Source organism: Panthera pardus, unplaced genomic scaffold (assembly GCF_024362965.1).
Source record: "Panthera pardus isolate Hobbes unplaced genomic scaffold, ASM2436296v1 HiC_scaffold_3, whole genome shotgun sequence".
Taxonomy (NCBI): domain Eukaryota; kingdom Metazoa; phylum Chordata; class Mammalia; order Carnivora; family Felidae; genus Panthera; species Panthera pardus.
Genome location: NW_026526876.1, coordinates 32,429,675 through 32,441,525, shown reverse-complemented (window position 1 = coordinate 32,441,525; position 11,851 = coordinate 32,429,675). Strand labels below are relative to the sequence as shown.

The 11,851-nt window shown below is 55.1% G+C and overlaps 1 protein-coding gene across 1 annotated transcript; it reads left to right on the top strand.

Annotated features, from left to right (window-relative positions):
- The first annotated feature begins 680 nt into the window (after positions 1 to 680).
- RND2 (Rho family GTPase 2) lies at positions 681 to 4,343 on the top strand. Its single transcript, XM_019435348.2, has 5 exons — positions 681 to 907; positions 1,393 to 1,480; positions 2,285 to 2,394; positions 3,164 to 3,298; positions 3,539 to 4,343. The coding sequence occupies exons 1-5, from the start codon at positions 806 to 808 to the stop codon at positions 3,791 to 3,793; spliced, it is 690 nt and encodes a 229-aa protein (XP_019290893.1). The 5' UTR covers positions 681 to 805; the 3' UTR covers positions 3,794 to 4,343.
- The last annotated feature ends 7,508 nt before the right edge of the window (positions 4,344 to 11,851 follow it).

Below are 11,851 nucleotides of genomic sequence, written 5' to 3'. Positions count from 1 at the left end.
AGTATCCACCAGAGGACGCAGCTACCCCAAAACTTTCCACCCTGAGCCAGGCTGGAGAAACTCAGTCCACACTTGCCTGCTAGTCCAAGCCCTCCGTTAAGCCACCCCAGCCCCAGACTAGGCCGGTCGTTGCCATGGGGACTGGAAGCCATGATGTCACCACTGTCCGGGTGGGTGTGTTGGAGTCCAAACCCTCCTATCCCCAAGACTCCCTGCCGGGACGTGAGAGTGGAGGGGTGGGGGGCGAGACCAAACCAAAAAGACTCCCTCCTTCTCCTACCATCTCGCGCCCCCCTCCTGTTCAGGAAGTGGATGGCTGCCCCCGCGCGTGTCCGCACTAGCACACCGGCGTGCACGCGTGGGCACGCAGAAGGCCCGAGCCTCGCGCGTTTGCAGCTTTCACCCTACCCCTCAGAACTTCGCTCAAACTCTGCCCCGCGCCCATCCCCAAAGCAGTCAAAACAGTCAAATAAGCCCGACTCGCCCTGCCCCAAACCCACAGGGGGTCCCTCATATCACACCCGAGCGCTGGAACCCGGCTCCCAGCCCTGGCATTCCCCGGGCCCCGCCCGGCTCCTCTGGGCCCCGCCCCCTCCGGCTGCGCTGGCGGGAGGCGGGGCCGGAGGCGCGGCCGTCGGGCTGGGGGCGGGGCAGAGGGGGGGGCCGCGGCCCCGGGCGGGGGCTCGGCGCGGGCCCGCGAGATGCCGGTGTCGGCGGCCCGAGCGGCTGCAGCTGCAGCGGCGGGGGAGGCGGCAGCGGGGCCCCGGAGGGGGGCTGCGCAGGGGGCCGGCGCGTAGCCGGGACTATGGAGGGGCAGAGCGGCCGCTGCAAGATCGTGGTGGTGGGGGACGCGGAGTGCGGCAAGACGGCGCTGCTGCAGGTGTTCGCCAAGGACGCCTACCCCGGGGTGAGGGACCCGCGTCTAGGGAGGAGGGCGCTGAGGCCGCGGGGGTGGGTGACTAGGGCCCTAGGGACGGACGGAAATGGGTGCCAGGGTAACCAGGGTCGAGAGAGAGGGACTCGGAGGACCGCGGACCAAGGGAGGCGCTGGGGACTCTGGAAGGACTGCAGAGGATTGGGGTGGGAGGAACTGGGGAGCAGGGAGAGATGAATGGGGCTTCGGAGAACCAGAGGATCCAGGAGGGGACGCTAGGGGAATGTCGGGGGTCCTGGGCATTGGAGAGAGGAAGAACTCGGGGCCGAAGGGACCGGGAGAGGGTCTGGGAGCCTAGCACACATTCCGCTGAGGCAGCCGCTCCCGGGATCTCCCCTTTGCCCAACACCAGACCAACTTGTGTCCAGGGGCCGGGCTGGACGGTGTGTGGGAGTGAGGAGGGCATTTGTCTGGGATGAAGACTGGAGGATCTCATCTTGACCCATCCCTGTCTGCAGAGTTATGTCCCCACCGTGTTTGAGAACTACACCGCGAGCTTTGAGATCGACAAGCGCCGCATTGAGCTCAACATGTGGGACACTTCAGGTAGCCAAGTCCCTGGGGTCACCCTGACTTCCAAGGCCCCTACCCTCACCCATCCCTTGGCTAGACCCTTAGGCTCCAGGTATGCCCAGCCCATCCATCCAATTTTAGAAGGAAGGAAAATCAATTTCCTACTTAAAGCAAGAGAAACTGAGGTAGAGTTTGCAGAGACACATAGAAACCTTGTCCTGAGGGAGGGAGAAAGCCCCGTATCTGATCTTCTCAGCTGGATTCTGCCTACCTGGGAAAGTTGTGAGGAATGGATTTATTTTGGAACATGTTCCTTAGGAGGAAGGGCTGGGTTTAGGAAAGGCATTTAGGATTTCTTCGGGGAGTGAGGAGCTGCTTCTATAGACAGAAGTATAGAAATCTGAGCTGTCCCAAGCCTGCGCGAGAGCTCTGCCCCTGCCCCTCCCCCTCCTCCAAAAAAGGAGGAGGTTTTTATTTTTACTCAGCTCCCCCGGGGAGGGCTGTAGAAGACGTCAGTCAAAGCTCAGAAAGCACATGCAAAATTTTGAGAATGTGGAGAGATTTCATGAGCTTCTCAAAGACTCAGAAAAGATTAAGAATGATTACTTTTAAAGAAACCCCTAGGGAAGTGGAGAGCTGTTCTCTGCCATCTAACCTCCCTCTGCCAACGCCCCTCCTTGAAGAAACCCAGACTCCTTGATGGGTACCAATACCTGCTCTCTTCCATCCTCTGCCTCTAGCGTCCCCTGGTCAGGATTGGTAAGGTCTCCCATTCCCTTCCAGGCCTCCCACCCACACAGGACCCTGTCTGTCCCCTCCCTCCCTGTCTTCTCTCAGGTTCTTCTTACTATGATAACGTCCGGCCTCTGGCCTATCCTGATTCAGATGCTGTGCTCATCTGCTTCGACATTAGCCGACCAGAAACATTGGACAGTGTCCTCAAGAAGGTGGGAGCCTGGGGAAACAGGATGGCTACACTGAGGGGGACCAGAAACCAAGGTTCTGACACAACATGGCCTGGAGGAGGGAGTGATGGCTGGGGCATGGTCATCAGCTAGAGAGTGTGTGAAGCTCTCCTCTTTCCCCATCCTCCTCACCCATCCACCGCTCACCCCCCACCCTTTCTTCCTGGAAGTCAGTCCTCAGAGCTGGATCCAGCATCTAGGGGGAGATAGAGGAGAACAAGGAGAAGTACTCAAGGGATTCCTTATCCATCCTTCCCATCTCCTTGGGTGTGGGAGCCCCAGATGGAGGGGATGGGAATGCTGCTCCGGGAGCTCAGAAGAGCCCTGTGGTCTCCTCTCGAGGCCTCTGTTTCCAGGAGAAAAGCCCACGTTGAATGGACAGAAGTCAGTTAAAGCAGCCCTAGTTTCCAGGTGGAGGAAGGGCAGATTGGTCTGTTCCCAGGAACAAATTTGGGACAGGGGGCGGGGATGGGAAGGTTTCAGACTGCTAGACCCTTCATGGCCACTGAGGTAGAAGCAGGGCCCCTGACCCTAGACCCCTCCCCAGCCCTTTCCTCCCTCCCCTTCTCCTACACTGCATCCTACTTTCAGCCAAAGGCCACCATACCTACCTCCTTGCTCATGCGGGGTGTCCAGATGGAGGGGTGCATGGTTTCTGCATGATGTGAGGAAGGGTGTTCTCCTGGCATGGAGTAGGGTTCACTGTGTGCCTCTACCTACCCTTCCATAACTGTTTTCTTCCCCCAAATAGTGGCAAGGGGAGACTCAGGAGTTTTGTCCCAATGCCAAGGTTGTGCTGGTTGGCTGTAAACTGGACATGCGCACGGACCTGGCCACACTGAGGGAGCTGTCCAAGCAGAGGCTTATCCCCGTTACACATGAACAGGTGGGACACTTGACCTCTGACCTAGTCCCCGCCTAGACCTCTCACCTCTGCCCCTATCTCTGATTTGAAAACACCCTGCTTGGCCCATCCCTTGTACTGGCTTCTGACCTATGACCTGATCCCTTGACCTCCCACCCCCCCCTCCCGCCACGCCACCCCGCACTGCCCTCAGCCTCCCTTGTCCCTTGCTGAGCTGCAGGCTAAGCCCCATAACTTCCTCCATGCACTCCATCCTTCCAGGGCACCGTGTTGGCCAAGCAGGTAGGGGCTGTGTCCTATGTGGAGTGCTCCTCCCGGTCCTCTGAGCGCAGCGTCAGGGACGTCTTCCACGTGGCCACAGTGGCCTCCCTTGGCCGTGGCCATAGGCAGCTTCGTCGTACTGACTCACGCCGTGGACTGCAGAGATCCGCTCAGCTGGCAGGCCGGCCGGACCGGGGGACCGGGACCGAGAGCGAGATACACAAGGATAGAGCGAAGAGCTGCAATCTCATGTGAGGGGCTGGGGCGGGGCCGAGTGTAAGGAGCAGTGGCGAAGGGCTCAATTGTTCCCCTCTGCACCTGGTTCCTGACCTCCTGACTCTGGCAGGGACTTCAGGACAGGCCGAGTGAGGGATTCTCCTGGTCAGGAGAGCTGAAGGCAGAAGGGGCCACCATCCCCACATCCTCATCCCCCTCCTCTCCACAGGAAGCTGAGGAAGCTAGCAGGACAGGGAGCTGGGCTGGGAGCTGGGGGGCAGGGGTGGAGGAAGCTGGCATCAAGTAGTGACTTTGGTTTGAGTCTTAGTATATGAAGGGTGCTTTCCCTCCACACCCCCAGTACCCATATCCTGGCCTTGGCTTCCTTCCCTAAGGAAAGTGTCCATTCTGTGACCTTCCCTTTTCCTCTCCTTTCCCTTCCACAGCTGTTCTCACTCATCCTAACCTCCAGGCAACATGCACTAAATTAAAAAGCAAGTTGAGTCCTTCCCCCTTCTACCCACAGTCCTAGCTCCCTCAATCCCTTCCTGCAACTGTCCCCAAATAAAGCCCATGTCCATGGAAAACAGCTGTGGCTTTAGTTTTGTTGCTTTCTAAAAACCCAATCTATCAATCTCTAGCAGCAGGAGGGAAAGTTAGACTTCAGGAAGAACTTTCTTATCTATGCCCATAGTTGGAGCAGAGGAAAAAGCCTTGGGTCAGATTAGCAGTGTCCTTTTAGGAGCCAGAGGTGGGGGAGTGAGAGGTCTTGGGAATATTCATCTCAGTTAATGAGCCAGACAATCCTAAGGCCATTAGGGGTTTTTAAGTGGACTGATGTGCAATTCATTCCTCAGCCCAGCTGGGGCCACCTGCTTGTGTGGGAGCAGTCCTGCTGAAGTGGTCCAGGCCCCTTGCACACCATCTCCATCCCCCAGCTTGGAATCTGCTGGTGTCCTGGGAGTTGTGGGGGTAGGGAGAGTATCAAAAGCCTCCACAGCACAGAAGCTGACCCTTCTGTGCAATGAAATTACTCAAGGAGACAATGGTTTGATTCTGGGGTCCCTTGGAGGTGAGGGCAGGGGCTCTCACCTTCTTTCCATCCTGAGCTCCTTGATGATTTTGGAGGGAACATCAGCCGTGAGTTAGGGTCACTGCCCCCCCCCCCCCCCAGAGGGGGAAAGCCAGTGGAGGGGCTGGCCAGAGCTCTTGTTGTCAGGAAAGACAGTACTGGTCTGTTTTCTTGGGAGTCTGGTTTCACATTGTCCTGTATTCCCTCCCTGGCTCTGGTCCCACTGGCCTCTTTTCGGTGACATTCTCCCCCAGGAACCATCCCTGGCCATCCCCTCCCCCCCAGCCCCAGCCAGTCCTTCCAGACACACTCTGGGAGGGCACACAAACCTTATCCTCCCATCTGCTGGGATCCCCCCTAATTCACAGCCCATCCTTCCCTCGTTCATTCAGTAAGTATGTACTGAATACCAACTGTGTGCCAGACACTGGCTTGGATTCTGAAAGGACCAGTTTCTGTGCTCTGGAGGCCAGCCCAACGAGAGGTATCCCAGGTGTGACAGTACCTTGTCTGCGGGAGCTCCGTACAGCTTCAGGAGCCAGTCCTCTGAGCCAGGTCCTGAGGGTTGAAGAGCAGTTTGCCAGGCAGGGAAGGGGTAGGAAAGGCACTCTGGGCGGAGAGGGTACAGCATGTGCAGACACATGGAGATGAGAAGGAATGTGGCACGGTTGGGGCTGCCATGGCGAGGAGGGCAGAAGACAAGGCTGGGAAGGTAGATCAAGGCCACTTCAGGGCCCACAAAGGAGCCAGAACTTCATTCTGAGGATGTGAGGAGGCACCAGGGATTTCAAGCAGAGAATGAAGTGACCAGATTTGGTTTTGGAATGGATGCGTATCTGGATGAGGTGATGGGGGCTGGGGGATTTGGCTCTGAGATGTGTCATTTAAAACAGATTCTCCTTCCCTATGCCAGGGCCCAGTCTTGAGAGGAAAGGAAATCCCACCTACTGCTGGCTCATCAGACACCCCTTTCCCTCCCTGTCCTACAGGACCCTGTCCCAGTCCATCTCAGCTAATCTCAAGGATTCTGGGACAGCTTCATGGGTACTGGGCACCCAAACTGAGGTTAGGGGCTGACTCCAGGACCCTCCTCCAGCACCCTGAGGCGTGGATTGGGGCTGCTGGAGAGGGCTGGGGCCCAGCTAGGTGGCTCTCAGTCTGGTCCCAGAGGACTGACCCCTCCCCCACAGGGACCTGCCACACCATCAACTTGGGATTTTGGCCATGGCTTCTTTTCTCCTTTTCGGTTTGATACAAAGCAGACTCAAGCCTATAGCCACCAATGCGCAGAGTGTTTGGGCCTCTCTCTTCTCCCAACTGCCCTCTCCTGCCATGCTCAGGGAATGCAAATGCATTTCAATATCCGCCTAAAGCAAACATAATTAGGAAAATAAATCATTGGGGGGAACCCCCAAAGTTTAATACACTTCCAATACCGCCGGGAACAGATTGTGGTCTCTTCTGCAGGTCTGAGTTGCCAGACGTTTTATTTCCTGGGAGGAGGCTATACCACTGGGCTGAGGAGCCCAATGGGTGGGAGAAGGGAATGGGGCTGTTTCTAGATCCTCAAAGGCCCCTGAAAGCTGGAGGGAGGGAACTTTACCCCCACCCCCACCCCAGATGCAGGAGTCAGACCCAGCTTCCTCCTCTGCAGCTGTTTCCCCCACAAATTAGACACCCGTTTGGGAAACAATGTAGCCTCGTTAATCATTTAATGAAATAAACAACTAATCACGCTGAGATGCTGCCAGTGTTTCTTAACCTCGCAATCAGCCTGCTCTGGAGGGAGGAGGGAGGAGGGAGAAGGAAGGGGTGGGGGGTAGGAGCAGGGACTGGGTCTAACCCCTGAAATGCTTCAGCTGACTGAGGGTCCTCCCTCTGGGACTCCAGCCTTCCCAGAAGGGACAGTCCCGGAAAGAGCTTGAGATTTGGAGGCAGAGGGCCTGGGTCTCAGCTCTGCCACTTCTTCCCTGGGGAGCCTTTGGTGAGGTTCTGCACCTGTCTGACCTCAGTTTGCACACCTGGAAAAGAGCCGATCACCGCATCTGTCTCATTGTGTTGAGGAAGATTCGGAGAGGAGAACGGATGCAGAAAAGCTGTTCGACCCTTTATAAGTGAACCTTTATTCCTTACAGCTTAGACATCCAGGCCTGACTGCTTCTGATCCGGGCCCAAGGGAATCAGGAAAGGCCTCTTGAAGGGGGTTTCTTATGCTCTGGATTCAAAGGCTGGAGGAAGGCCAAAAGACAGGAAGGGGGAGGTCTCGGTAGATGCTCCCACATCTACCCTGAGGGCAAGAGAGAGCTTTAATGACTCCAAAGGCTGAAGTCCTTTGGCCCCCATTTTTCTGAACTCCCCCATAAACTGAAGTCTCTGGGTGAGAACCCCACGTTGCCATGGTGACCTCACCCCAGATACACTCAGACTGAGTGTACATTGCAGGCTGAGGGAGGTTGGGGGAAAAGGGTCATGTCCCTGAGGCTCTCAGGGGACATCAGGACCCTGGCTGGCAATCCTGGTACAGCTGTCTCCACCTACTCCACACTTGGCTCCCCAAGAAAGGGGTTCAGCTCTTCTGCACTATTTCCCACTTCCCTCTCTGCCAACAAAAGAGTTCCTTCTACACAGTGCAGCCCTTCTCCCCGCTTCCCCCCCTCCAGCTGAGTTCCCAGGTCTGCCTTCATCTCTAGTAAATCCCCCACTCCCTCTCCTCGTGGGTGGGGGTGAGGGTCAGAGGGAGGAGAGGCTCCAGGTCCAGGCGGGTGTGGTGATTCCCAAGCAGCTACCCACCCCAGCAGCCGAAGAAACAAGGGGCACGTACATAAGTGCTCCTCCCCCCAAGAAAATGCTTCTGCTGTTGACTCCTAAATAACAGATGTCTGTCTGCATATTAATGAGATTGGACGAATAATTGGTGAGTTTTTCATTCAGTGTCAGAATGAACCCGGAGGCCTTATGTTCATGCACACAGACACCCACTCACCCCCCGACTCTCCCCTTCCCCCAGAGCACAATGAGACAGACGCAGATGCTGGCAAGTTTGACCCACAAAGGGGAGGGACAAACAGGGAACTGGGAGGGGGTGTCAGCAGGAGGGAGACCTCCAGGGTCTGGCTAGGTTTGTGGGTTTTCTCCCTCTTGATCTGCTGCCTCCCCAGACCCCCAGGGGCCTAAGCTTGCATTTGTGAGACTTCACCACCATGCAGAAGGGGCGCAGAGGAAGGTGGGAGCCAGAAGGTAGAGATGGTTGTGGGGAAAGGCAGGTGCAGCCTAGGGGGAGCAAAAAAGCAGTGGCCTCTTTCAGAGAGGTTGTGCCTCCCATGAGCCCAGAATCAGTGGGCCCTGTACCCCACTTTAGCTCCTATGCCACGGTGTGGGGTGGAAGAACCGGGATATGGGAGTTAGACAGCTACCATCTGCTAGCTGGGTGTTCCCAACCTCTCCGAGCCTCTCTTACTCTGTCTCTAAGAACATCTACCTTGCAAGATTGAACAGATGAAATAAGATAAACTATGTCAAGTGTCTGTCATAGTGCCTGGCTTACAATAGGCCCAACACAGGGCACCCGGGTGGCTCAGTAGGTTGAATGTCTGATTCTTGATTTCAGCTCAGGTCATGATTCCAGGTTGTTGGATTGAGTCCCGTGTCAGGCTCCGTGCTGAGTGTAGAGCCTGCTTGAGATTCTCTCTCTCACTGCCTCTGCCCCTCTCCCCCACTCGTGCTCTCTCTTAAAAAAAACAAACAAAAAAAAAGGCCCAACACATATCAGTTCTCCCCCCACCTATCTCCCAAACACAGACACACCAAGGTAGTTTCAAAATTGCTGCCTCTACTGCCAGACCCACCCTTGTTAGGGCAGGGGTTAATTAGAAGTTTAGTCATTATCCTGGCTGCCTGGAAATCGGAAGGAAAAGATAGGGGGAAGGAACGAGATGAAATAGACACACGAGAGAAACTGAGGGAAACCAAGGCCTAGAACAGGAGGAAAGAGACTGCAGCGACACAGAACCACAGGCCAGGAATGGAGAAGGTACTGCAGACAGGTGGAGCGAACCCTGAAATGAGAGGCTGGAATTTAGATCGTACATTTCAAACCCCCCAGTTCTGCCTGGAACTCGACCTCAGAAGTCTCATCCCCTCTTACCGCTTCAGTCTCCTCATCTGTAAGATGAGGGAGTTGCCTTGTTTTCTAAGGTCCCTGCTCAATGTGTAAGAACATGAGATTCCCAGAGGCCTGAGGGAGCAGGGGAGGGGAGGCGGCTACCTCCACACCTACCCCCTCTCTATGGCCCATCAGTCACTCTTGCTCTGTCTCCTCTCTCCCTGGGTAAATGGATCTGCTGCACCAGCAAACAACTGTCCATTGTGTCCTAATGAGGGACGAGCAGGGAAAAGCAATCACTTATGATGCAAATGAGCGGCGGCTGCAGCCTCCCGGCTTTCACTGAGCGCCTCTCTTCTGCCCAGACCCCTGCGCTGCCCCAGTTGGACCTTTCTCCCCAGCCCCAGTTTCCATCTGGTCCTGGAGAAGGAGGGGGAGGCCCAGACTGGCCTTCCCATTGTGCTCACTGCCACTCCCTGCAAGGAGCTTCAACCCTCACAGCGGCCAGGCTTCTCTCCCCATCCCAAAGAGCATCTAGCGCGGCTCAGTTTGTGTTAACTGGGGTGAGATTCATAGGACATACAATGAACCATTTGAAGGTGTACAGTTCCATGGTATTTACTGCACTCACAAGGTTGCACAGCCACTGCCTCTCAGGGCTCGGGGGTCACGCCCCTCGGCCTGGCGCTGCGCCCCTAGCCTCCAGCGACACAGGAAAGCTGTTGAGAAGTCAGCAGAGTCTAGGAGGAATAGAGGCTGGTGCTGGGCTAAAGGCTGGGAAAAGCCCAGAGCCGGCCTGGGAGTGAAGGGGACAAGCCCTGGGCTTTAGGATGGAGCCAGCAGAGAAGATGGAGATTTTGGTGGTGATAGGTAAGATCATCACCGCTTTCCCCAGCACAGCCCTGCAGCCTTATCTTTAGGAAATGGTCTCTTGAATTTTTTTTTTTCTTCTTCTTAATTCCTCCAGCATCTGGTTAGGAACCGGAGGAGGTCCAGCACAGATCCTGGTTTCCATGGCTTTCATAGCCCCCGTGGGCTTGGGAATGATCCCACAGCAGGTTTCTTACCTCGGCAGCTACACAGGGGCCCTGAGACAGCCCCCAGGGACTCTGCCACTAAGAGAGGCCGCCCCTCCACAGGCTCCAGGGACAGGCTTCACCAAGGAAAGATTTTCTACTTATCTGGCATTTGGTTTATCGCACAGACCTATAGCCTAACAGCTGGGAAGATTCCCATAAGTTGTAGTTTGAGTTTCCCTTGCTAATATGCACTACATTTTAGCTTTATGTCATTTTCAAGAGAAGATGGCAAACATCTGCTTACCTGTGTGTCTGTGTTACCTTCAGCTTCACTCTCCCCCTACCCCCCCACCCGCCGCTTCCCTAATCTAGGACATGTGGTAATGTTTTTAAAAAAACAAAACAAAACTCTTCTGGAATCAACCAGTGCCAACTGCTGCAGCATTGCAGAGAAAAAAAACCTTTACAGGGTCACAAACTTTCTTTCATCTTCTCTGGCCCTCGTCCCCACTCAACAGAAGTCCACACTTCCTTTCTCCCAGACAAACACAGCCCAGACAACATAATGAGGGCATTTTCGTCTGTGTTCTAATGAATAGGGAGTCCCAGGCTAGTAAGTTTCAGCTCTGCCACCAACTCACTGGGTGACCTTTGACAAGGACCTCAGTTTTATCACCTATAAAGTGGGAATAACAATTTTTGTCCTAGCCATCTCCCAGGGAACTAGTGAGGAGGAAGAAATACTAGTTGTGCCAGTGCTTTGAAGTCGCAAAGAGATTATCATGAACATCATAATTACTTCTCTGGGGATGGCGGCAGCAGTTTGTGTCTGGAGCATCCAGCCTGGAGGAGGCTTTGCTGGAGGACACATGGAGAGGGGAAACTGATGTCCTCCGTCTGTGTGGGTGTTGGCTTGATTAATCACAAAGGAGTAGGCTTCATGGCAGGCAAAAGAGAATCAAGGAGGGAATCCATAGGTGTGGGCTGAGACGAGGAAGTAATTCTCGGACACTTAGATCTCTTACAGCTTTTGGAATAAATTGGGGTGCTGGCAAAGCGGGTGGGAAGGACTGAAGGAATTCGCACTCCCAGTGGCAGAATGTGACTAGTTTTCCAGGGACTCAAGTGGGGAGGGGGGGGAGTGGGGGACCAGCAGTTAGATAAGACCTTCACTCGATGGATCCCTTCATTCATCCGCTAACTCGTTCATTCAGCATATACTTTTTGGGTGCCTAACAAGTATCTGCCACGTACTGGGGGCTGGGTTCCAAATAAAGATAATCTTCTAAGGACCTTCTAGTCAGATGGACAAAATAGAATATACACACAAATAACTTACTGATGGAAGAAAGTGTCATAAATAAAGCAAACTTCTGAGGTATTCTGTAGGAGGAGAGATTCTGGGCTGGAAGGCTGGTGAAGGTTCTGTGGAAAAGCTGGGATGGACAGGATTGGGCCTGTGGAGATGGAAGAACAGAACTCACCGAGGTCAAGTTACAACGTGGGTGGAACCTGTGGGTCCCCATGTTTGGTGGCCAGGGTGCCTGAGAGGGAGCAGCAGGTGAGGTTCTGGAGAGGTTGGGTTTCAGCTTGGGGTGGATGGTGTAGGAAGACCACCTGGGTCAGGGAAATGTATCCTCAGAAGACTTTCCCAACTCCTCTTTGTGGATCGTGTGCTCCTTTCCCCTAGTCCTAGTTCTGCCGGCTGGGGGGTGGGGGTGGGTGGGGGTGGTTCTTATCCAGGCCTTCTGCAATCTCCTGGCTTCTTTTTCACCAGGCCAAATCCTACCCAAGCTCCAGGGGTCAGCTTGAGATGCTTCAACCGGAGGTCCTGCCACACAGCCCCCAGGGGGCTTCTGAACCAGAAGGCCAATTCTGCAAGGGTTTTCTGTGGCTTTCTTGCG

Excerpts from the sequence above, each read along its gene's own strand:
- RND2 (XM_019435348.2), top strand. The coding sequence starts at position 806 with ATGGAGGGGCAGAGCGGCCGCTGCAAGATCGTGGTGGTGGGGGACGCG. Across the intron at positions 908-1,392 it reads CCAAGGACGCCTACCCCGGG|AGTTATGTCCCCACCGTGTT; the intron begins GTGAGGGACCCG and ends CCCTGTCTGCAG. Across the intron at positions 2,395-3,163 it reads TGGACAGTGTCCTCAAGAAG|TGGCAAGGGGAGACTCAGGA; the intron begins GTGGGAGCCTGG and ends TCCCCCAAATAG.